This window comes from Rhopilema esculentum, chromosome 8 (assembly GCF_057945365.1).
Source record: "Rhopilema esculentum isolate cy_ngs chromosome 8, ASM5794536v1, whole genome shotgun sequence".
Classification (NCBI taxonomy): domain Eukaryota; kingdom Metazoa; phylum Cnidaria; class Scyphozoa; order Rhizostomeae; family Rhizostomatidae; genus Rhopilema; species Rhopilema esculentum.
The window spans coordinates 10,755,767-10,780,221 of NC_142822.1; the positions used below are offsets into that span (position 1 = coordinate 10,755,767).

Genomic DNA, 24,455 nt, shown 5'->3' on the forward strand with positions numbered 1-24,455 from the left:
GACGTACGGTTTGCTCAACATTTCCTCTCACTAATAGATGTTGTTCTTACGAACATCAAAGGATGTAAACAAGTTTGGGGAGAAATTACAAGAAATGGAGACCGCAAAGATAAGAGGGAGGCTTCAGGATATCTGAATATGTGGAACGAAAGACAGATTTGGCTCACAGCACTAATGGGTGATATATTCGAGGTTTTCACAAGCTTAGAGAAGCAAATGCAACGGGATGATCTTCTGCTTCCAGATATATTCACTTGTTCTAGCATGGCACAAAGGAAACTTGATTTGTTGAGCGGCACACCCTACCCTGGAAAGCGTGAATCAAAAACTACACTACCGTGGGAAAACATCCAAACACAGAGAGCAAGACAAACGCACAACACTTTGGTGCCAACTAACAGACGAAATGAATCTGCAATTCGCATTGAAATAACATCTTCAGCGAAAAATTTTCTAAGTGAGCGTCTGCACCCACAGCAAGAAGAAATTTTGTTGAGTATGAGCGAATTGTTGAGTGCAAGTACCCTGGGGAAATTTGTGGAAAAAGGAATAGGGATGACCCAGAGGCTTTTTCCAGGGGAAGAGGGTCGCTTTGCAGATGAATGTTGTGAACAGTGGGACAAAATCGAAAAAGTGCCGCATCTTCCAGATGGAAGCGACATTGGTTGTAAACTATCAGTACGTCTGAGAAAGCTCTTGCCTATTACAGATGGCACCGTTCAAAAAGTGCTAGCTGCTATTGGAAGTATGTCACCACATTCCATGCAAACCGAGAGGATTGTGTCTCATCATAACATCATTGTTGAAGATTCAAGAACAAACATGACTGAAGACACAATCAACGCCAGACTGCTTATTGCCCTAAACGGTGTTGGAACAGCTCATTATGATCCATGGGTAGCTGTTGCCCATTTTCTTTCAGCACGTGAGCGACAAAACCGTCAACCAGACTCTGATACATACAGCAGACGGAAATTCGTGAGAAAGTTTCTCAGACAGACCCGACATTTTTAAGACTTTTGTAGCAAAATATTTGTACCAAAAAGTTTATTCTTATAACTCTAAATGCAGAAAGCATCATGATCTTGAGTACTATATTCAAATTGTTTTATCTAGTGTTTTTCTAACTATACGCTGCATGGGTGTAAGGAGTTATGTGCAAGACGTGTTTCGCTGAGAGCTGCTATGTCCACTCCATAACGTGCAAGTGCCCTAGCTACAAGGGCTGTCCTGCGTTCTGGTCTTTCAGACTTTGTGGTGGTGGAATCGAGGAAGGTTCTGACATTCTATGATGCTAAGTTGAGCTTTATCTGTTTTTTCTTTTGGTTTCGACCGCAAGGATGGGAAACTCGCCAGCTGCAGTAAGCTGGCCAGGTTGAGGTAGAACAGGCTATTTTTAGAGCACCTTTTCTAGGAGACAATTCTCTTATTTTTTGACAATGGTCGTTGCAATTTGAAGGTTAACTGAAAGCGTTAGATGTAAAGAACAAAGGAACTAAATGGAGGGATTTGCTACTTTGCTGCACTGAAGCTAGTGCATTTGCGACTGTCTCAAATGCTATTTTGGCCAATGGAGAAATATTGATCGCTGATTCAAAGGGGCTGGATAAGAAATTTGCCCGCGGGACGCTACACGCGCAGTTTGTGTTGATCTTTGGGTGAAAGATCAATCTTGTCATTGGATTCTTTATAGGAAAATTGCCTACCGCAATCTTTCTGCATAGCTTTGAGCACAAGAGGAGCAAGTAGTTAGAAAAGGGAATTGTTAAAAGGAAAGTCGTTTTTATTATTTTATTGATATATTTTGTACGTGCGCATGGAGAAGAGGAAGAGGAGAAGGCCGAATTTGACGGAGTTTGCTGCGAAGAAACAAAAACAGTCTGTTCGATCATGGCAAAGTTTGCACAAGAGGATATATTTAACAAACCAAGTGTTTGAGCAGTGGTCCTTATTGAAAGCAACAGGAACATTCTCAAGTGATTCTGTTCTTGCTTCCCATTTTATATCCTTGGAATTTCGCCGGAGAGACAGGTAATAATCGCTTAGATCATGTTCCTTCCTTTTGCCCTTTGGCCTAGACCTGATCTATCATGTATTGACTGAAAAACCTTTTTTAAGGCATTGTTTTAATTTAGTAACGCTAAAATTGATTTCTTCTTCTGAAATATAAAAACTATTGTTATGTGAGTGTGCATTACCTGTAGTTTACAGTATGGAATAGACCTTGATCTTGACCTAACCTGTTTCTAATGCCTTACCCAAAATTGTGAAAAATAAACAAACTTCATGTGGGCACAAACCTAAAACCAAAAGTTTGATGGTAAATGTAATTCAAATTGGTGAACTCTTTTGTCAGTGTCAAACCTTTATTTTTAGGTATAAATATTGTGCTGCTGGTTCAGATAACAAAAGAGATGATGCAAAGCCCAGAAAGAATAAGCTGAAAAATCAAGCTTGTGAGTTGCCCATGTTTTAGAACTAAATCTAAATGGAAAAGATTGATGGAATAGATGAATCCTGTTAAAATTTATAAAAGATAATGTGATTTTATTGTTGGAAATTGTTGTCACAATCATATAAGGAAAATGGTACCAGCTATGAAAATTTTGCAATTTTTAAATGTAAATTTCCAATCAGAATAGAAATGTCACTTAGATCATAACTTTGTTGTTCAAGTTATGTGTTTCTTAATTCATAGTTTTATCTTTGCTACAGGGAACAGGAGGTGTTCAACACCTAAAAAAGAAATCGAACAAGAACCAAGGACTCACCAAAGTCCAATCTTGACCAGATATCAGCAAATTGCTTCTGATGATACACTTATTGTTGATATTGAGAACATTTCTGTTTCCATTGACAAGACAGGAAATGTGACAATTTTGAACTCTGACTCAGAAAGTGATGATGGCTCTGATGCAATTTCAATAAGTAGCACAGTATCTGGAGACATTGCTTCATTTGAAGATGACAACAAATGGTATTCATTATGATTTATTTGTGCATATATTTTATTTTGATTTATTTGAATGGTGTAGATGTAATAAAGCCATTTACTTTGTTTGTGAGACAAACTTCCTTTGAAAGATAATGGTCATCATTTCAATGAAAGGTCAATCTGCTTGCTGTTCCAAAATCAAGCTACAGAACTATCATTAATTTTTTTCTTGATATAAAATTCAAAACATTATTCCTATTATTTACTCAACAGGTATGTGAAAGAGGCTGTTGACCAGATAAATGCATTTGAAGATGGTGATGATGATTCGACAATTTCCATAGGTGTTGATGACACGTAAGTGTAATTGTTATGCCTTTATCTGTTGTATAATATATTAGCCAGAGGAGACTGAAGAGGTATATATGTAATCCAAATTGCAGTACTTATTTCAACACATGTTCATCTTGCCATACTGGCAATTTTCATACTCCATACTGTCATACTTCAATAGCTGTCATACTGTCAAGACCTTTCAGGAGTACCTTCCCTACTATTTATATTTTTTCTGTACAAAATTACATATTTCAATCTGTTGCATAGCATCTTGACTTAATCAATCAATCAATCAGGTTTAAAATGACAGATTACAACAGGGCAGTCGCTAATTGTAATGAGTAAGCCAGCTGTGTAAGTTGAATGTAAATCAAATGTAACCTAAGCTATGTAGGATTTTGCTGAACTCTAGATAAAGATATTGCTTTCTCATAGAAATGACTTAGCAAATTGGGTAAAGGAGCAGAATGATTTAGACGACATTCAATATCAAAGTGATGAGGAAGATGATGTACAGTTAAATGAAGACACTGATGAAGAATTTGTCATTATCACAGATGATGCAGAGAGCTCTGTTTCACGTCTAGATGACTTGTCAATGACATTAGAATCACAGGAATGCACCAGTTTTGCCCATGTTGGAGTGCAAACATCCACATTGCCCCCAGTTATAAGCAGGCCAATATACCAACCTACATTTGGCCCACATGACTTCTTTTCAATGCCGTGGAAAGAAGATGATTACCCAGAGGAACTTGCTGTAATCAATGATAAGAAAGTATTAATTTCTGTTGACCTCCTAAAACAGCTATTCCAAGGGGTTTGTGGTGTAAATGGATGCCTTCTTGAAAAGAAAGTGGATGTGACTTTTTGTGGCACAAGTGCAACAGTAACATATGAATGTACAAGTAAGCACCGTGGACAGTTCTGTACTTCCAATAAAGTAAGAGGTCTTATTGCTAACAACATTCAGGTGATGTCAGCAATCCTTATTTCGGGAAACAATTACTCGAAGATTGAGAAGTTGTGTAAGTTTGCTGGGATCAACCTGTTTTGCAAAAGTACTTTTACCAAATATCAGTCAAAGTAGATGGTGCCAGTTATAGAAGAATGGTGGAAATGTTTGACAGATGAAATCAAGTTAAATATAAAGGAGCCATGCAAACTTGCTGGAGATGGTCAGTGTGATTCTCCCGGGTTTTCTGCAAAATACTTGTCATATTATCTTCAGGATATGGATACAGACCTTATTGTACATGCAGAAGTACTTGATAAGCGGATGACAGGTGGTAATTCTACAGCTATGGAGCGAGTAGCTCTAAATCAGTCGCTGCAAAAACTAAAAAATGATATCCCCATAAGGGAGCTGACAACTGATGCATCATCAACTATTATTAAAGATATGAGTAAGTACAGCAAATTACCTAGAAGAGAGTGGTTTTAAGCTTTTGGATTTAATACAGTGTTAATGTAAAGACACCTCACAAAGCTAAAAAATCATTGAAGCATAAATTTTCTTTTACAACCAATTTAGTCTGTCCAGCAGCTAAGGCTGAAAACTGGCTTTAGATGATAGTGAATAAAAGGCAAAACAAACAATAAGTTAAGGGTTGTTCTTTGAATTAATTTGCAGGAAAAAATCATCAAGAGATCAACCATACTCTAGACATATGGCATAAATCAAAGAATCTGAGAAAAGCACTCCTGAAGGTAATTTCCTAATGTGCCAAAGAAATTTTAACATATTATTAGGTAAGGTGCTTTAATTTTATCACCAAAAAACCCTACTATTAGGCTCTATTTTGAAAAACAGTGAATGCATAATGTCATAGTGTATTGAGTACAACATGCACTAAGTGTCAGCTGGTGTGGTGTTAGGGTTTTAAACAAATCAAGAAAAATCTGTTTGTAGTAGAACTTTAACTTGTTTGATACATGCAGGATGTTCAAAATCTTTGTGGTCCTTTTTTGACAGGTTGGCAAGAAAAGGTCACTTCATAAAATAAGGCTATGGGCTCATGAAATAGTCAACCACTTTTGGTTTATTTGCCAATCTTGCAATCCAGGTGGTGACCTTACAGACATGGAAGCACTGGAAAAGTTGAAAGTATGTTTCAAAGCAGATTTTACCACTTCTTTATATTGTTCTGGTTTCTGATTGTTTGCTTGATAATATCTGTCTCAACTTGAATGTCAAGCGGTGTCTTTATAAATTAATTTTTGACTCAGTGGATTTTTTTAGTGGATTTTTTTCTGCATGAGATCTAATGTAGAACAGACTTTAATTTCAAAATAATGGGTGAGAGAGATAGATCAACAAATATAACAGGTGTATAACACATAAATTGGGAGAAAGAGTTGGTGTCATGGGCCACACCCATTTCTCTTCCTTTTCTGTGGTAGCTGGCACTGTCACATTGTAATTTGAAGGAGACACAAGTTTTAATTGTCTGTCTTATCATACTTTTCTTGCTGTAACAAACAAACAAACAAACAACAGTTTGTGGTAATAATCTTTGGTAAAAGAATAAATAACAGAAGTGGCTTTCTCACTTTGGTGCAGAATTTTAACTTAATCCTTCAGTTCAAACTTATTACTTTTTACATTAAATTTAGTTTTATCTCTTTCAAAATAACCTATTATTGTTGCATTGTTTTATCTGTTAGAGTGACTGGCTTGGAGTTCTTCACTACGTATGCAACGAGCATGAATGGGTAGGGGGTGCTTGCAAACATCAAATAATAGATGATCATGAATTGCCATGGTTCAAAGAGACAGATGGTGATTACAAGGCACTGCAACAAATTGTTTTGGATCCAAAATTTTTGAATTCATTACAATATTATACAAGGTTTCGTCACACAGGAAAGCTAGAGTGTATCAACAACCTATCTCTTGCTTATGCATCCAAACGAATTGCTTTTGGGTAAATAATCCAAACTATTATTCAAATTGACATCATTTACAAGAACAATTAAAAAATGACATGGTACTAATAAAAGTAGAAATTCACCTGATTTGCAATTCTGGCTGTACACTGTGAATAACATTAATAGCTAAATTTCCTCATCTAAAACTGTGTTTTTATTTCCTTCTAGTTTTGGCAAACAGGATTTTTTCTTAAATTATGTGTTTATCCATTCAGATTTGATGCTTTCAAAGCAAGAAAATGCCTAGCAGCAATTGACTGGAACAGTCACTTAAACAGATCACCAGCTGTAAATAAGAAAACAGGGAAATTTCTTGTAACAAGAAAATACAATCCAAGAACGAATAACTGGACAATCAAGAAGCTGTTTAATGAAAAGGACTATCCTTATGTCCCAATGATGATTGCCAAGATTCTGAGAAAACGAATTTCAGAATATGGAGAGTTAAATAAAAAGATTGTTCTGAAGGAAAGTGACCCAAGAAAGATTGCTGCCACAATTGGAAAATCTCCTCCAGAGCCTACTGCTGAAATTGCAAAACGATATGTTAGCAGGCTTGACTTTGCAAAAAAATAAATTATGTATATATTTAGAGTAAAGGTTTTATGCATTTTATATTTGCCAGAATTTTTAAGAAAATTGGACACACCTGATAAATTTTTTTGAAAAAACAGTAGAAAAATTTCAAACATGATGTTTAGATAAATAAACAAGCTTTCCAAAAACAAAGTGAAAATTATGGCAAAACAGTGTTGATGCCCAGTGGTATGCGTCTTTTTTGTTAATGTTAATGTTCTTTGAAACCCATATATATGCCAGTTGGTGAGGGGTACTTGCTCCTGATGCATAAAACAGCACAAGATGGGACCACCTTGCGATTGCCTTTCCCAAGATAGCCATGTTACCACAAGACAAATTGTCTGTATCCTGCCTTGCGAAATGCACGTGTGCTGTTGTCTCTTCTGTCATTTCTGATGTCTGTGGTATTTTTTATCACCATTTCTAAGTTTTCTGGATCAAGGCAGAATTTTGAAAATTTTCGCCTTGACGTAATGCATTCAGCTTTATTGCAACATTTATTTTCAATGTCACGTTGCATTTCTCTGCATTTTCCACACTTACACCACTGTGGCAAGTTGGGGTCATTTGACTGAATGTCTTTCTGCTGTGCATCTTCCTGTAAAACACTCTGGATAAATTCCATGCTACCAACTCCACATTTATACTTAACAGAGACCAACTTCTTCAACTCTCTGATTGGCAGGGTCTCAATGAACGTCTGTTTGAAATAATATAATAATGTGATTTGACATGCGGCCCTTACTAAATTTGCTTTAAAAATTTCCTTGAACAGCCAAAATATTTTTAAAACATACGGAAAGTTTCCTTGGCTATTGAACTCTTTGAGTATAGTTTGAAAAGTTATAATTCCCACAAGAACTAACAAATAGTTCTAAGGCATGCAAAATTTGCATAACATTACCTAAATTTATTCATTAGAATTATTTTTGTTTGAAGAAAAAGATACTCAGGCTTGCTAAATTCTCTGCTTGCCAAATTTCTTTGTCTAAATGTTGGTATATTCTTAGTTTTTATTTTAGCAAATTATTAACTGTAGGTATGCTCTCTGATGCTGTATGTAAAATTAGTTTTTTATTAACCAGAATATACACTTACCTACACAACAAGGTTTTCTTGTTGGTCTTCTTCATCTTTACCAACACTCTCGTTTGTTGCATTTTGTGTAGGTGAATTAATATGCACCTGAAGAAGAGTAGAAACATATGGCCATTTGAAAAATATCTATATATGTAGAACCAATGACTAAATATGAAGGGTTCACCAAAATGTTAGTAGAATCTTGTGTAGTAGAAACTTTATTGGAAATTTCTTGTGACCCTTTCACCCTCCTGGGAACCCAGGGGCAACAATTTCTTGCACAGGTACCAAGTAACATGTTATGAGCTTATAATAACAAGGGGTTGCCAAAATTGGAGAAACAAAAGAAAGCATTGGTTGAAATAAACCTTATTTACTCCTGGTGGTACTGGAAGAATGCAAGATCCTGTTTGTTAATGGAAATATCTCAGCTTTAAAAGTTTTAGTTAAAAATTTTGCTTTTGTCATTGATTAAGGATTAAATTGCGGAATAAAGTTGAAAATAAAAAGGAGTGTTTATCGTACCTTGTTTTTGCACGGCTGTCCTTGCCTCCCACAACGACAGTGAGATGAACATTTTCGCTGACCATCTCTACAAATGCATCCTTTGCACTTAGTTGTGGATTTTGTAGCACACAATTTTCCTACACAGTCACAAGGTGGGTGTGCTGGCTGTTGGGTGAAGAAATATTATTAATTGATGTTTATATTCAAAGATAACCATTCTTGCAAAGATGTAAAGAGCTGCTGCCCTAAAGTGAACGATTTCACAAGAACCATGCCGACATGGCCTACCGAAGAAGCCTATTCTTTTATCTAAACAGCCCAAATGTTATGTATAAATTGTATTTTGATTAAATGAGTACTCACCACGTCTGGTCCAGAAAAAGTACTGTCGCTTTCGGCACTCTCCGAAGAATCCATCGATGAATTACCAGGAATGTAACTTTCGGTATGTCCGAAGGCCGCCATTTCGAAATCTTCCTCCAGCTCCAAATCGCGCGGGACGACCCGTGATGCGCAATGTTTACGAATTTCTTATCCAGCCCCTTTAAAGCATGAACTTGAAACCAAATATTGAGGTGCCGAAGAATTAAGAATTTTGGAGACAAAGCTTTGTTCACTTGTTTTTGAACCATGCGTAAATATCACAACATTTGCATTGGAAGTTAAATCAGTCGTACAAGAGCTGTATGGAATTTCAGACAGTAATGTGATCTCTTCGATAGCACAAAACCACATATTATCGCAGCTGGACTCTTCAATTCAGGAGCCAGCCAAACTTTTGCAGTTAACGGGGAAATGTACACTAGAGAGCTTACTAGAGATTATTAATTCGAAAGTTGCAGATAATTCGTATAATATTGCAACAGCAAAAGCAAGTTTTGAGATGGCCACGACAAGTTATTCTAGCAATGATCGCGTTGATACGACGAATTGAAAATCAAGCCACCTTTGGTTCCTGTAAACCGTAGCGGAATTTGAATTTCCGGTGAAACTTTCTCTTTGGATGGTGTTGCCTACTTGAATATCAAATTTTTATGTGAAGATGGAACGTCATACATACTTGAATATCAGCCGGTACTGGTGTCATCAGCTATTTCATCTAACATTTTGGGAATGGATACAGAGTTAAATTTTAAAGGAGCTGTCAGAGATCATTTTAACAAGTAAATTACACTTGTTCCCTTGTCTGGAGATCAAGTTGTTATTAAATACTGGAAAGAGAAAATGGATACGAATATGGCATATGTTCATGTTGCCAAGGCAGCTATTATTCCTACAGCATCTGTCAAAATGGTAAAGATCATAAAGTCAAATGACGAGAAGTGTGATGGTTGTACCAGTGATTGTTGGAGCACTCAGCAGTTTAACAAAGAAACTGGATGATTGGTTAGAAAAATTGGATATTACTGTGAATGCAGCATTCTTACAGAAGACGACATTTTTAGGAACAGCCAGGATATTGAGAAAAGTACTTGAGTACTAATTGACACACTTTGGTTAAAGTGCATATCACCCCTATGAACTGAATGCATTAACCGAATATTTTGAATACGCGGAATAATGTGAAAAAATAAAATTTTGATTTTGATGTCTATGTTTTATCTTGTTCTTAGTTTATTGCTGACTTCAACATTTTCGGGCTCTTTGGAAGTCTCGGGCGAGAAACTTGCAAGAGAGGCTCAACATTTTTCTGACGTCATTTAAGGAATGATATCAACGCGAAGCTTTAGTTGCTCTGTTTATTGACTACGAAGTGAATTTGTGCCGGTAAATATATCGTTGGTGCTTCGCTGTTTTTCATTTTATCGAAATATGTCTGATACAAGTTCGCGGTCAGATGACAGTCAAAACGATTCAGACTGCAGTTACACCGAAGAATATGTTGGAGCGGCCGCGGGAGTAAGTGTTTACGGCGATGCAAGGATTGTCGTTCCCTATTCCGACGAACCCCTTGCTGATGAGGCTTGGTTGGAAGAGTATAGGAGAGAAAAAGAAGAAGAGCAAAGAGAAGAAGACGAATTGAAAAAACGACTTGATGGTAGCACAAAGCTTAAATCGTGGTAAGTTACGTGCCAAGTTTTGGAAGTTACAAGCAAGGGCCTAGGTACTTGACAAATGCAACCGGAGTAGGTTTGAGAACGTGTATGACTTTGGCTACACGTTTTTGACCCTTAAACTTGCGTGTAACTGCAAGCCCACTTGGCGACTACACATCATATTATATACGTTTTGGTTTGGACATAGTAATTTAAAAGTAAATGTTTAAAAATCAAATATTTGTAATTGATAACATGCTTTAGTAAAGGTCCTTGATATAGCGGTTGTATCATCAGTAGGTGTATACGCATACCAGTGGCGGCTTGCGGCGGTACTGGTGGTACCAGTCTAGTACCATTTTATTTTGAAAGCTTGAATTTTTTATATGGCTTTGTTTTGTTAATTTACAAAAATGCAAACATACTGAATTAATTGTGAAAACAATAGAAAGAGCAGCAGAGTTCAACACAGCCGATATCTGACCGTCTACCCTCCCTCACTTATCTCGTTGAATGACCTGTCTCTGCGCTGTGTTGAATGTAGGCTACGGTACTAGACCTCATTTATCCTGTACTGCGGAAGACTGTCCCATTGTATTTGTCGACACATCATGACGTAAAACTGTTTGTCTTTCGGTAATCGAACTATGGAAAATTCGTTCGCAGTACTAGATTCCTCTTTCTAGTAGTATTGGGTGGCCGCCAAAATATGTCATTCCGTTCAAGATTATGAAAGCAACCCCGCAGTCTTTTCAGCAGTTTCAAATGACGTCAAACAAACTGAGAGGTATTCAAAGGCATCTGGTCTATTTTCTATTTCTGGGTATGACAGTGGGGTTATCCCAGTGACTAATTTAACAGCCCGTACAATAATGCCTTATTTGGTTACTATGATGCAATTCTCTTCTCTATCCAAAATGACGTAGGTTGGATGAATTTTGTATATATAGTTTATTGGCTTTTTCATTCATAATGCAAATTTTCTCGTAACCAGAGCAGTCAAGTTGTATTGATCTTGATGAAAATGAATCGAATCGCAGGGATTGACTACCTTTTCGGAGTTTCGCGTATTTTTGCGCTCTCTTCTGCCCAGGGCCGATTATAGGCAGGGCATTCCTCTGAACCATCGACCGCATTGCCTAACCTTTGTTTTCTCGGCTGATTATGGAACAATATGGTATAACGAATAATTTAAGCCCTTACAACATTTTCAAAAATTCATCAAAGTCACGTTACCGATGACGTCAAAAAGCTCTGTTTCCTAGACTGAAAATCATTGTAACTTCTCAAGTATACGTCTGACTTCAATATAAATGCTAGATTCGGGCTCGCCTGAACGAAAGCTTTCTAATGATATATACACATCACTATTTTAACGATGTCAGCAATTTTCAATGATGACGTCATCACTTTCAAAATGGCCGTCGACCAGCGAGCTGACTCTGATTTTGCTAGGCACAATTTGGCATTATCGCAATTTGACATCATGCATGGTTTTGCTTGACACTTTCTTATAACGGAGAAAAAGCTGCTCCTTCGCCATCCACAGTTTTTTATTATTATTCTTTTAATTTTATTAATTAAATCTAAAATAATTGTTTCCGAAGACCGGACCTGAAGCCGTTGGTACGAAACCAAGCTTTGCACAAAGGCCAAGGGCTTATATTATTGGCATTGCCAGGAGACAGGAGGAAACAGTCATTATATGATTTATTACTTTAAAGCCTTTATTTAATACCCCTGACAGGGCTAGATACCTTGCCAATCACTCATAAGGTGCCTGTCTATCCAGTATGCAAGGAGTATACCTTGATTCTTTCTTAGATATGATCTTGACATATTTCATGTTTTTGTTCATGCGGATGAAATGGGAAAGATGAACCAAATTATGTGAACGAATGCTGACTTGTATAGTCAGATCAAGGTGCTGATGGGTTGCTTTCATCAACTCATGGGTTCGCCAACGTCTTTTCCAAAAAAACACACACAGTCAATGCCCATAAGCAATGGCAGATTGATGCAAAAACTGTTGATTCTTGAAAATCGTCAAAAAAACTGAAAAGTCTCTTGAAATCACTAAGCTGGAGGATTTGTCTGCTTTGTTGAGCATGGTAGCAGCTTTGCAGAAAAGCAACACTAAGCTACTTTTGCAAGCAGTGCGAAATATGATTCTGCTTACATTTGCATTGAATCACATCAACTATGCCCGCTACTGGACATACCAACACCTGCTTCTCCATTGCACTTTAATCATTACAGGGTGAGGGTGAACAAACTACAGCATTCCAAGATTGGAACAAATAAGAATTTGGCGGAAATTTCAAAACAAATTCTCTGCAATTCATTGCGATTTACATACAGAGCTATTTAATCAAGAAGCTAAAGGGACTGCAGGTCCAAACAGGTCTGGCTTCAGCAAACGTTAATGCGGTTAACACTTGGATTGCTACGTCCCACATTCATAGCAAGTTTAGAGAGGCTCTAAAAAAATACTTTTTCGTAAAGTCATCATCAATTCACAAGTGCAGCATTCCAGGTAGAACAAAGCTCCTTCAGAAGCATAATGGTAGCCTTAGAGAACTCTTCGAAGCTATGGCACCAATCGGTTTTTTTGTTACACCTGCGAAATCGACTTTAACTGGTGAAGAACTAGAACAATAAAGTTCTACTGACCTCCTTGCAGCGTCGATCATAGGAGAAGGGAATATGCATCGCTTCACAAATGATCGCCCGATTAATGGCAGCGTTTAATTCTTCACGCCGATCAAAAAAACCAAAGCTGAAGGCAGATCTGGAAAAGGTCAAGGGGACACCTACCGTGGCCAAGGAACACAAAAACAGGCCTTTAACTACTCATTTTGAAGACAGGAAGTCTGAAAGAGGCATTCACTCATCCCATGACAAGCGTTCCTCTTTCAATTGCTATCGCTACAGCTGGTTTAACTTTGTGTCGGTCAGACAAAGTAACTTTGCAACGACTCTTGCTCGAAGAGTGGCAATGGATCAAAGACATGCCTCCGAAGTCTGCCGTTTGAATAGTAGACGGAGTGGTAGCAGTTCGCTCCATCAAGCCGATGCCAACGTACCGAGCACGGACGCGCAACCTTATCAAATTTGTTGCTCCTGAAGCTGGGTATAAGTTGGTGAACCAGGGCCAAGAGGTCATTTAGAAGTGTACTACCATAACATGTTGCAAGGATATAAATGCCACGAGCTCCTATATCAAAATTAGAAGCAAATTGATATTATAAGACTGATTTCTGAAGGAAGACACGTTGGGCTTTTGCTTTTCTCCATGTAAAACGCAAATGGTTCCCATTTCGGAAGAGATGTTTGCAATTCTAAATCCTATTTCCGCAACGTAGGAAAGGTAAGGTTGCTGAAGACAGTCATCAAGTGCCCGCGATACCTTGAACTGCTTGACAGCCTTGGAGAAGGAAAAGTGGTTAGTGATAGCGATAAAGAAGATTTTCAGAAGTTTGTTCAAATGGTAATGTATTCTGACAAGGTCAAGAGAAGCTATGTGGAAACAAGACTAAAAATGTATAACAAAATGAAAGTAACATTTAACTCCCTTCTGATTCACATTCCTAGAAGATAGCCTACTGCTGATTGCGTTGCGTAGAACCATCCGTCAAGACTTTCTTTCGAAAGTTGTGGCTGGAAGGGTCTTCTGAAGAGTCTTCCTTAAAATCTTGCTGCCTCCTTCTTTGAAGTCAAGACGGAAAAACAAGAGCCGACTTTCAGAAAACGTTGGGGCAGATGTCGAAAGTGGCATTGAAAATCTCCCTGCTCCAAAGAAATACAAGAGATGTACTGAGGTACCGAAATAGGCCCGTAGTGTCGACGAAATCGGTGCTAGTAACGAATACAAGGAAACAACAGACCAGGTAGACTCTGACCTAAGTAGCACTGAACTTTCTGATGAACTAGAGAGTGAACGGGAAGTTTATGACTTCAGTTCGTCGGAGGATTCTGGCGGTAAATGGATTTGAGGCAAATATATAACGTAAATCCTCGAATAAGCCCCTGGGGGCTTATTTATTTCTTATATTTTTGGATGGGGGCATATTCGTGGGGGGGGGGGGCTGATACGAGGGGGGTTATAAAATTATTGTAGACATTAAGAAGACATTAGTAAAAGACGTCATTTTTTTAAATAGGAGTTTCTTTATGAGCATTTAATTAATTACTACCAAACGTATGAATTGTTGTGGTAATTCAAAAAAACGCCGTAGGCAACCTCAGATGGCAAAAATCATCAAACTGAGGGGTTCCATTCGAGAATTTATGGTAGCAGTGGGGGCTTATTCGAGGGGGGCTTATTGACATTTTGTAGTGCTAGGGTGGGGGCTTTTTCGAGGGGGAGGGGGCAATTCGAGGATTTAAACGTTAAATTGAGTGATGCAGAATAATTACCTGACAAAACATTGCCACAAAACGATCCAGAAATGCAGTTGATTAGATCAGAGCTTTTGTCTAAAAATGTACTGTTCGACGGCCATTTTGAGAGTGATGACGTCATCATTGAAAATTGCTGACATCGTTAAAATACTGATGTGTATATATCATTGGAAAGCTTTTCTTCAGGCGAGCCCGAATCTAGCATTTATATTGAAGTCAGACGTATACTTAAGAAGTTACAATGGTTTTGAGTCTAGGAAACATAACTTTTTTGACGTCATCGGTAACGTGACTTTGATGAATTTTTGAAAATGTTGTAAGGGCTTAAATTATTCGTTATACCATATTGTTCCATAATCAGCCGAGAAAACAAAGGTTAGGCAATGCGGTCGATGGTTCAGAGGAATGCCCTGCCTATTAACTCACGAGCAAGGTCTTGGTTTGAAAAAAGATGGGAGACCTTGTCCCAAAATTGAAATTAAAAACCGTGACAGTGAGACCGTTTACAATAATTTTTTATGGATGTGTGGCGATGCAGAAAAGAACACTTATTTTTGCTGGCCTTGTTTGGTCATGGGTGATCTGTCCAAGGTACGGGTACATTTCATTTATTTTCTAAATGCTTTTTTCAATAGAGGAAAATGAAGCAATTTACAACTGTCTACTTTCCAGGATACATTCTTAGTGTAAATGGAGTCATCAAGGTTGTTCTATATGATACTATATTGTTTGATAATAGATGATAAAAGCGTCTAGAAACACGCATCACTAGATTCTTCTTTCTAGTACTTCTGTGAAGAGAGCGGCCACCCACTGGTGGGGCTCGGTGCCGCAAGAGATTAACTTCCCATATTATCAACGTGCCTCTCCTTTATGGCCTTTGACAGCAACCGACAAAACACTGCATTTTCAAACAAGTGCTGCCTGCCCTAAGCGTAATCATAAACTTTTCATAAACAAAAAGTTGGTATGATGCTACAGTTTAAACTCTCATAGCTCTCATTGGGGGCAAACGTTTTTTCAGTGACTGGAGGCTCGATAATCAATTGATTGAAACGAAAAATCTACAAACTATCAAACTGAGCTATCAATCAGGGTCTTGTTTTCGGCTGAAAATTCCGGGACAGGATTATGCAATTTTCCGGCACAAGTATGGCGATTGAAGACATCATGTTTTTAGAATTTTATTCCAGTACAGGGTGTTTTAATAAATTTAATAAGGACAATTTAATAAAGTTTATTACAGAATTTTCATTGACCTACGATCCCTTTTTTTCTAGATGAAAGCAACATCTTTTGCACGAAAAAGTGGTTTTCAGTCTTCTGGAGACAACCTTTGGAATCTTTCGAAGCGCCATGAGAAAACTAAAATGCACATCATCAACCACACTGCCTACCAACTTTTAGGAAATGTTGACGTTTCTTGTGCATTGGATGAAGCAAGACGTAGACAGGTACAGCAACACAACAAAAATGCGTCAAGATATTCAAGAATACTAAAATACCACATTTCTTTAGCTGTGTTTCTCTCAGCACAAGGCCTTGCATTTCGAGCACATGACGAATCAAAGTTATCATCCAATAGAGGAAACTTCATAGAGCTGCTTGACCTCATCGCCAATTATTGCAGTGATTTGCAAGATTTTTCTTAACGAAGAAAAGATCAAGTATACGTCACACGAGCCACAGAATGATTTGATAGAGTGCGTGTTCCAAGAGGTAAAAGAGGAAATTCAGCGGAGAATCGACAATTCCCAATTTTTGGCTGTCATGATGGATGAAACCAGCGATGTTAGCAGGGTGGAGCAGTCAGCTGTTTCAGTACGCCTAATCAACGAAGGAGAGGTAGAGGAACACCTTTTGGGAATAATTGAATGTTCCAAAGATACAACTGCAAATACATTGTCATCGATTCTTCTCAAGAAATTGGAAGAATATAAGATCACGCCACAAAACGGAGGGAAAAAGCTCATCGGGCAGTCCTATGACGGTGCCGCTACGATGTCAGGTGAATTAAATGGTGTCCAAAAGCAGGTTCAAGATAGATTTCCTGCTGCATATTACAACCACTGTGTTGCTCACAGGATATCACTTTGTGCCTCACAATCAGCAAAAAAAATTCCAAAAGTTACCAAATTTTTTGACACTGTTGATAAACTTATACGTTTTTTTAGAAACAGCCCAAAGCGAACGTCTCAACTTGGCCATAGTCTACCGAAACCTGGTGATACGCGTTGGTTATCGCGTGATGCAGCGATTGGGGTCATTGATTCATTGTATGAAACAATCGGAGCAGTGCTGTATGAAATGGCCAATGATAAAGATGACAAAACGGAGACACAAGTCACTGCTCGAGGTTTCTGTTTGCAAATTCAGCACATCGAATTCGTATTTCTTTTGAAAATATACCGAAAGATTTTTGCCCACTGTGCCCCAATAATAACAGTCATGCAAAATCCGACCCTTGACGCAGTGCAATTGTCATCAATGCTGGAAGACTTTCAGAGATTTTTGCTGAATTTGGATTGCAACCATATTTGGGAGGATGCAATGCTCCTGGATCCTGAGATGCCTGCTTGAACATAACCTAAGTGTGCTTTACGATAACAACGAAATAAAAATTCTGCTAGATAAAATCGTAAGAGAACGAGATGAGCTGGCAGCTAAGAAAAGAGAGAGACGGCGTAAAACGAAGCAAGCAAATGAGGAGCTGAACGAAAACAAAGAGACTGACAGAAGCACAGTAGAAGTTGAGGATTCATTTGAAAGGGAAACAGGAGGAGGAGTCGAAGAGGAAAATATAAAGAAGGGAAAGCCAAATGTTCAAGACTTGCTAAAAGTGATTAAAACAGCTGGTCTCGAAGAAGCATTACCTCAGGCTTTGATTTTGCTGGCTGCCGCAACACCACTTACCAGTGTTCACTGCAAAAGAGTGTTCAGCAGAATGAAGAGAGTTGTGTCACCGAGCAGATCAACGATGTTACAAGCAAGAGAAGAGATGCTAATCTTCCTCCAAGTGGAACATGCCATTGTTCGATCACTTTCAGAGCAACCAACTTTTAAGGATAATGTTGTAAATAGGTTTAAGTGTTTTAATCAGCGTCGTTTAGAAAGATTTTCAAATAAATGAGTTTTTAGTTTAACGTGGCATCATTTGCAAAAAAACTTTTCCATTATATTTAAAAAAAGAGTGCTTGCAGTTTCCTCATGCTCTATGTGTCTTGATTACAGATTTTTTACACACAAAAATTTATTGGGAAATACATTAGTCTTTTAGATACGAATTAGGACCATATTCGTTTCAAAGCAAAAAACTTTTCAAGGAGCTACATCCCCCCCCCTCCCCCACCATAACACCGGCTGGTCTGTTTTAAAAAAATTTTCATATAGCTAACAATACTTTTACCAGTACCATCTGATTTTGCGTGCCAGCCGCCACTGACGCATACTTTGCCTTTGGAAAGGGAAAACAAAACACATAAGTTGGTGAAGGAAAAGTAGTTAGAAACCCTAATAAAACATAATAGGACAACTGAGCTGTTGTCTTCTTTCGGGCAACAGAGCTCATTTCACAGAAAATCAGGATGAAAAAAGGGGTTTTAGTTAAATCGAGGGGTTTTAGTTAGACTATCTTAGTTCTTTATTTTATCGTGATAAAATATGAATATTTTTCCTTCTTTGGCCATCCGCTAGAATTTCTTTTCCATTATGTCCCTGTGCTATTTGAGAACCTCTTCTGACAAGTGTTGTTTCCATACTTACCTAAAGTTTGTAAAACACTTAATATCATTTTATTACATAATAACTTTTCTTAGGTGTAAATGTGGGAAATGTGACAGAATATTGTTGCAAAATGCAATGGAATGTAGATGTTGCTTGGAAATTGATCTTTGTGTTGAGGCAATAAATGATGAGTTGGTGTTCAGAGAACTTGGTTGTGTACCATCTTGTATGACCTTGTATATCCAGGATTCAGGCCAGTATGTCTTGAAACATGGTCATTGCGTCTTGCATCTACAAAATATAAGACAAGAAAAGGACAGAGATATAGGCATACTGGATCTGTTCCTGAGGAGAAATTTCTTAGGAGTGTCTCGTATAGAGAGTTTACAAGCCTGGTCTATGGAACCATTGGGAAAAGAAGAGTACCTTTGCCTGCATGTGCATATCATGCTATCCGTAACAAATTTAAAGAAAATGACATATTTACAGGGTATGTGGATGATGTAAATGAGTGAATAACTGCATTTATACAAAACACTGATCTTGTTTCTTACTGTGAATCAAAGTAGTTGGTTCATTCCTTTTCATTGTCAAAATTTGGGCAATCTGTATATTTATGGCCTTTCATTAGTTGGTTGCATCTACGACAGTGTGGTTTCTTCTTTATAACATCAATGTCAGTTACTTCACCTGAAGAAAATTTTTGGAAATATAACGTAATACTAGCTGTGGTCTCCAAGGTGGCTTATCATTTAACACTTTTTTGCTAATTGTCAGTTAATATTTTATGCAATTCAAATTGAAAATTTACAGTATTGATATAATAAGAGAATATTGGGTGTTTCCCTGGTTTTGTAAACATCTGTAAATATGAAAAAGTTTAGATAATAAAAATAAAATTAGACAATAAAAATAAAAGACAGGTGCTTTGATTTCAGGATGTTAAATATATATTCATATCAATTATCATATATTCATATCATATCAAGTATTTGACAAATGGTAAATAAATTATATTTTGGATTTTCTTTCTTGCCAACGCACCTGTGGCTGGAACATTGATGGATGTTGCTTTATCGCGAGACTCTTTCTTGGCAAGGGCATCTTCTCTTGTCTGCCTATCCAGCATCCGGTTCATTGGTTCAGGGCATGCCAGCTTCAATTCGTCTTCTACCTCTTTTAAGGTCTCTGAACTTGTCCTCATTATTGAGATGAAAATTTCACTGACATACCCTTAATAAAAGAAAATTGCAATTTTATATCGAAATAGCATTTTTGAGAGAATCAAAATATTTATTTACATAATTCTTTCTTGAAATAAGGGAAGTACTGTATGAATGAAACTGAAGTTATACAAAGTGCATTACCTAAATCCTGTTTGACTCTTACATCGCGCACAGTTGCTTGTCCAGTTTTGAATTTAGGCCAGGACACAGCCACTTGTTTTTCACCATCCGAGGTTGTTTTACTCTCGCGTCTCAGGTTACAGTTGAAATGGATAGATGCAAGAATATGTCTGTTAGCAAATAAATTTCACTTAGTATCTGAGCAGAAACTGTATATACAAAGTAGAAATACATCATACAAAATTGATTCCCACTTTTGATAAATTTGGAAAATATACAGTACCGTATCATCATTCCAGTGTGTGAAAAGGCAACCATCTTTGGTGCAAAATAATTCACAAGTGAATGGAATCCTTCGAGACAACTAGTTTGATCAAGTGGAGATGCCTTTTTTATCCCATTTACCAGCCTCTTGTTCGTAAGACATGCCTCCAATTTCTCATAGGCTGTTGATTCTAGAAACCGATACAAGGAAATCTGTAGCATGCTTACATGAGATAATATAAAAAAAAGGCTTTGTTTCATAACCATTGCAGCAGTTATCTTTTTGAAGTCAGTTGAGCAGTCACATCTGTTATCTTTGCAGCACTGTAATTATTACAGAATTGAATGTTAAGAGTCTTCAGGATTCAGCTTTGTAATTTTCTGTTAAGCATTTATTTACTACAATTAAAGAATATCATCATGACCTTTAAGAAGGTTAACCCACTTTTTTTTAACCAGAAACGGTCATTAATTTCTGCATGTTCGCATCGGTTGAATAGGGGATCATCCAGATTGTCATGCTTGTCAATCACGTGACTCAAAAATGATTTGAATTTGGCCCAAATGACATTTCCATTCCCATCGAATGTTGATGTGGCACTCCAAAATAGGTGGTTAACACATGGCTGTACCCATGGCTCAAGCGATTTGCAGTCATTTTGTTTGGCCAAGTTTGTAAGTTCTTTGTGGATCTCTACAAAAATGAAATAAAAGTCATAACCTTTTGTCTCTGTTAGCTTAAGAGTTAGACCCACTTAGCTCCATATTCTTATATGCTTAAACTTACTTTTTTTCAAATGCCATAGGTCAAAGTAGTGGGTTATATCTGGCAGCTGTTCCCGCATATGTTTTGCAATTGTTGTATGTCGGTCAGATACAAATGTCGACAACTGCAGATTTTCACTTTTCAAATGGGCAATGGAATTTTTAAAACCAGCATATTCCATAGCTTGACTGCTACTGACTTCATTTCGCTGGAAAAGAAAACTTGGCATAAATTACTTTTTCATATAATGTATGCTCAAGAAGGGAATAGTACATTATTGATAAGCTGTCTGTCTTATAATCAAGTCAAGAGAGAAAATTGTCCAGGTTTTGTTGCAGACACCTTTAAACGCTGCCAGGCTAGATTTTTGGATAGTAAAAATAATAAAGTATGGACATTGTAAAATTACAAAAAAATAAATTTGTGTGACTTTATCAGAATATATTTGAGTATTACCTAAACAAAGTATTACCTGAACAAGTGAAAAGTCTATTATCTTGTCATTGTTACAACAAAAAATTGTGTAAGTGCCATATTTAGCTGAGTGGCCCATACTGTCATGACGACCATCACCAGCTATCACCAGTCCCTTGTCCTCTGTTGCACGTAACGATGAAAGTATTGCCTTCTGGTATTTTTGCCGGTACAAATAGATGGCTGGAAACAAAGTCTCCTAAGGAAGAAAATCAATATCAATAATATTAAGGAATTTTCTGAATTATACATACCACTTAAAAAAAATCAAGTTTATTTAGATCAGGAAAATATTCTACACTGATTCCAGGAATAGGTGATGTGATCAATTCTACTACTTACAAGAACTTTAATAAAAAATATTACAAAAATTCTTGATTTTGTCAGGGAATAAGAAAAAATAAGAAAAAATAGCCAAATAAGAAAAAAACAAAAAGTTACTTTATGTATTAAGTAATTTATTGTAGATATGCCAATAAGGTATCAGTTGTCTAACATATCAATTACCTTTTGATGTTTGAAAAAAGTCTTGAGTGATATGCAACACAGGCCCATGTTTTTAAAAATCTGGAAAATCTTTGATGCACATCCACCAGAAACTAATGTCGAAAAACTGAGGAGGAAGTTCCCAGCAGCGATTCTAGACCCTGGCATCCATGGCTGGCTATACCATACATTGTCCTTTTGGCTGCACTTCTCATTAGCACAAGTCAGTATCACCTGGACCATTGTGCCAACAGTCTTTGTCTGAACTAATGGGTTGTCAGCTTTGCAGATTGGGCAAAAGGTGAACAACAGTAGCAATTTTGAAAGAAACACAAGGAATTTTGGATCGGTCCGCAATCTGTCTTCTTGTCTATAAGGGAATTTGTAAGAAAACCAGGAACTTGAAGTTTTATACATTGTTAATGATTATTATTATCATGATTGATGATTTAGGTAAAGTTGCAATAATCATTCAATCCACATTCGGCTTACATGTTTTTATCTACAGGTTCCTGGTCTTCATCGCTTTCATCACCACTCTCATATAAGTCGTCAGCAGCTGTCATCTCATCATCAACAACATCATCCTCTGAATTCGACCCACTACTAGCATCTTCATTTCTGTCATCGTTATATCCAACATCCATTGCTTCGTAATCATCAATTTCAATTTCATTTTCCATGTCTGTCATTTGTTGTTTCATTCCTAATATTAAAAAATATGTTTTGATTCTCAATTAAAAATTCAAGTGAAAAAATTTGGAACTCAGAGTTAAAAAAGAAATATTTTTATATGAATAAATTGATTAAGACTGAACCACACTGTATTATCTCCAAAGTACAGTTGATTAGACAAGTCTTCTGCATTGAATATACCTTATGTACATTGGTGGAGAGAATGGGCCTTGGTAGAATAACAATAAGAACTTTAAAATGCTCCTGACAAGACTTTTCCTGTTTGACTTACTTGAAATCTCTCTTTGTGCTGCATTGAATTTTGTCCTAATATGACTGATTTTTTGCTTAGAACCAGCCCATCGATTTTTATAAATTCTTTTCCAGTTGCTTAGATGTTTGCATCTCTGGCATTGGTAATATGTCTGTGTCCCACATTCATAACAAGGTTGTGTTTCTGTTTGTGTTGTTTCGTTTTTCTTCAAAAAAACCATAAAAAATATTCATTTTAGGAAATGGAAACAAATATAGCATATATAATATATATATATATATTTGCCTGTTCACACAAGCAGGAGTTCAGTGTTACCTAGTAATTTCAATGCAGTATAGAAAAAATTCAGCTGACCTGTTCCTCAGATAAATTTGCAGCTACAACTGTATCAAAACAATTTGAACTTTGGGCAGCAACACTGTCATCAGGACTGGTATTATCTTGCTCTGGTTCCGATTCAAGGTCTGAAGCAGTTTGACTTTGTAGAGCATCTTTTAGTTGCTGTAAATGAAAAAGTTAAAATTGGTAGTGAGATCTGACTAACTGTAAATCCTCCCCCCCCTCTCCAGGACTAGGCCAGATTTTAGATATTGTTCTAAAAGGGGGGTTTCCATGTCCCATGTCTAAATTGCTGCTCTTTTAACATTATTTTTCCCAAGGGGGTGTTACCCTTCACACCCCTCACCTTGCCAGCCCTTCCTTGGACTTGCTAATTGGATACGTTTCTGGAGGGGGGGGGGGGGGCGTATTGGCAGGAGTGGATTATAGAAAACTACCTGGAAGTCACCAATGGAAATAGCATTTTTCTAAAGAATTTACTTTTTTCGTGCTCACCTTGAGAAACGAAAAATTTTGCAAGACGACATTGACAAGGAAACATTGTGAAAGTGCCTCTTTAATTTAATATTTTTTTATAGTTGAGTATGTCATTATCATAGACTCCGATCATGAATTTGCCAAGGGTGGGGGCTTACTCAAGGGGGCTTAGAAAAGGTGGGCCATTTCGAGGATTTATGGCAGGGTAGTTGTTTTAGAATTTTATCATACTATAATGAGAATACCGGCATCAAATTGGTGGAATAAATATCTATGTAAGATATTTCTTACTTTGCGATGTTCGCGTCTTGTTGTCGTTTCTTTGACATTCCTGAAGATTGTAGGGAAACAAACTACGCCAATTTTATCGCGTTTCAGTCTAGTTTGCTAAACTTTTTCCAGACCCGGAAGAAAAGAAAATCTACGTTCAAAATCATCTGGTTTGAAATGAAACGAGCAAACAGCCGAGTTAGCAGCAGGGATGAATTTTGCACGCTTGGTACAAATAAAATCCACCCAGACCTTTCGACGTCTTTTTGCTTCAGGATTCTGATTGTTCCAGAATGGTATTCGATGAACAGATATACCTTTATAGTGCAGCCGCTTAGCAGTTGAATTGTGCATTTTATGATACAAGCATGAAATTTGGTACAAGTACACAGTTTGACACGCTAATTAAGATGAGATGCAGACCCCACTTGAAAAATGCCCCCAAATGCTATTTTTAGACTGGGGTACCTGTACCCAGTCCTTTTTTGGTCTTTCTCCATATCTTCTAAACAATGCAAGTTATAAACTCGAAATTTAGTTTTCTGGCGTAATT

General features: G+C 37.2%; 5 protein-coding genes and 1 pseudogene across 8 annotated transcripts; 4 read left to right on the top strand and 2 right to left on the bottom strand.

Moving 5' to 3' along the window:
- The first annotated feature begins 1,816 nt into the window (after nt 1-1,816).
- On the top strand, nt 1,817-4,361 carry LOC135694463 (uncharacterized). The gene is made up of 5 exons (XM_065213225.2): nt 1,817-2,031; nt 2,377-2,456; nt 2,716-2,977; nt 3,209-3,292; nt 3,707-4,361. The coding sequence occupies exons 1-5, from the start codon at nt 1,817-1,819 to the stop codon at nt 4,359-4,361; spliced, it is 1,296 nt and encodes a 431-aa protein (XP_065069297.2).
- LOC135694466 (uncharacterized) lies at nt 4,362-7,881 on the top strand. Its single transcript, XM_065213226.2, has 5 exons — nt 4,362-4,677; nt 4,905-4,981; nt 5,247-5,378; nt 5,939-6,198; nt 6,418-7,881. The coding sequence occupies exons 1-5, from the start codon at nt 4,362-4,364 to the stop codon at nt 6,776-6,778; spliced, it is 1,146 nt and encodes a 381-aa protein (XP_065069298.2). The 3' UTR covers nt 6,779-7,881.
- Nucleotides 7,437-8,866, bottom strand: LOC135694468 (uncharacterized). Of its 3 annotated transcripts, XM_065213229.2 has the most exons (4): nt 8,732-8,866; nt 8,387-8,533; nt 7,880-7,966; nt 7,437-7,481 (listed from the first exon to the last, which is right to left on the bottom strand). In XM_065213229.2, the coding sequence occupies exons 1-3, from the start codon at nt 8,831-8,833 to the stop codon at nt 7,880-7,882; spliced, it is 336 nt and encodes a 111-aa protein (XP_065069301.2). In that variant the 5' UTR covers nt 8,834-8,866; the 3' UTR covers nt 7,437-7,481. The 3 variants fall into 3 exon arrangements, with proteins under 3 accessions (XP_065069301.2, XP_088965846.1, XP_088965845.1); XM_089109720.1 differs by lacking the exon at nt 8,387-8,533 and having other exon boundaries at nt 7,438-7,481; nt 8,732-8,846; XM_089109719.1 differs by lacking the exons at nt 7,437-7,481; nt 7,880-7,966 and having other exon boundaries at nt 8,207-8,533.
- On the bottom strand, nt 8,207-23,321 carry LOC135686935 (uncharacterized). Its single transcript, XM_089109701.1, has 11 exons — nt 23,171-23,321; nt 22,835-23,021; nt 22,360-22,573; nt 21,889-22,237; nt 21,380-21,580; nt 20,929-21,115; nt 20,587-20,835; nt 20,161-20,332; nt 19,899-20,047; nt 19,576-19,764; nt 8,207-19,221 (listed from the first exon to the last, which is right to left on the bottom strand). Exons 3-11 carry the CDS (start codon nt 22,569-22,571, stop codon nt 19,106-19,108), a joined length of 1,824 nt encoding a protein of 607 aa, XP_088965827.1. The 5' UTR covers nt 22,572-22,573; nt 22,835-23,021; nt 23,171-23,321; the 3' UTR covers nt 8,207-19,105.
- LOC148959857 (uncharacterized) lies at nt 10,181-19,046 on the top strand (annotated as a pseudogene). Its single transcript, XR_016143943.1, has 2 exons — nt 10,181-10,428; nt 18,624-19,046. The product of XR_016143943.1 is annotated as an uncharacterized LOC148959857 (transcript).
- On the top strand, nt 15,214-16,775 carry LOC135681884 (zinc finger MYM-type protein 1-like). The gene is made up of 2 exons (XM_089109715.1): nt 15,214-15,399; nt 16,089-16,775. The coding sequence occupies exons 1-2, from the start codon at nt 15,214-15,216 to the stop codon at nt 16,458-16,460; spliced, it is 558 nt and encodes a 185-aa protein (XP_088965841.1). The 3' UTR covers nt 16,461-16,775.
- Nucleotides 23,322-24,455: the final 1,134 nt, after the last annotated feature.

Excerpts from the sequence above, each read along its gene's own strand:
- LOC135686935 (XM_089109701.1), bottom strand. The coding sequence starts at position 22,571 with ATGAAACAACAAATGACAGACATGGAAAATGAAATTGAAATTGATGAT. Across the intron at positions 19,765-19,898 it reads AAGAGTCAAACAGGATTTAG|GGTATGTCAGTGAAATTTTC; the intron begins GTAATGCACTTT and ends TCTTTTATTAAG. Across the intron at positions 19,222-19,575 it reads CATCAATGTTCCAGCCACAG|GTGAAGTAACTGACATTGAT; the intron begins GTGCGTTGGCAA and ends AATTTTCTTCAG.
- LOC135681884 (XM_089109715.1), top strand. The coding sequence starts at position 15,214 with ATGCCCTGCCTATTAACTCACGAGCAAGGTCTTGGTTTGAAAAAAGAT. Across the intron at positions 15,400-16,088 it reads TCATGGGTGATCTGTCCAAG|ATGAAAGCAACATCTTTTGC; the intron begins GTACGGGTACAT and ends CTTTTTTTCTAG.
- LOC135694466 (XM_065213226.2), top strand. The coding sequence starts at position 4,362 with ATGGTGCCAGTTATAGAAGAATGGTGGAAATGTTTGACAGATGAAATC. Across the intron at positions 5,379-5,938 it reads AAGCACTGGAAAAGTTGAAA|AGTGACTGGCTTGGAGTTCT; the intron begins GTATGTTTCAAA and ends TTTATCTGTTAG. Across the intron at positions 6,199-6,417 it reads TCCAAACGAATTGCTTTTGG|ATTTGATGCTTTCAAAGCAA; the intron begins GTAAATAATCCA and ends TTATCCATTCAG.
- LOC135694463 (XM_065213225.2), top strand. The coding sequence starts at position 1,817 with ATGGAGAAGAGGAAGAGGAGAAGGCCGAATTTGACGGAGTTTGCTGCG. Across the intron at positions 2,457-2,715 it reads TAAGCTGAAAAATCAAGCTT|GGAACAGGAGGTGTTCAACA; the intron begins GTGAGTTGCCCA and ends TCTTTGCTACAG. Across the intron at positions 2,978-3,208 it reads TTTGAAGATGACAACAAATG|GTATGTGAAAGAGGCTGTTG; the intron begins GTATTCATTATG and ends TTTACTCAACAG.
- LOC135694468 (XM_065213229.2), bottom strand. The coding sequence starts at position 8,833 with ATGGCGGCCTTCGGACATACCGAAAGTTACATTCCTGGTAATTCATCG. Across the intron at positions 8,534-8,731 it reads CTTTTTCTGGACCAGACGTG|CCAGCACACCCACCTTGTGA; the intron begins GTGAGTACTCAT and ends TTCACCCAACAG. Across the intron at positions 7,967-8,386 it reads GACAGCCGTGCAAAAACAAG|GTGCATATTAATTCACCTAC; the intron begins GTACGATAAACA and ends ACTCTTCTTCAG.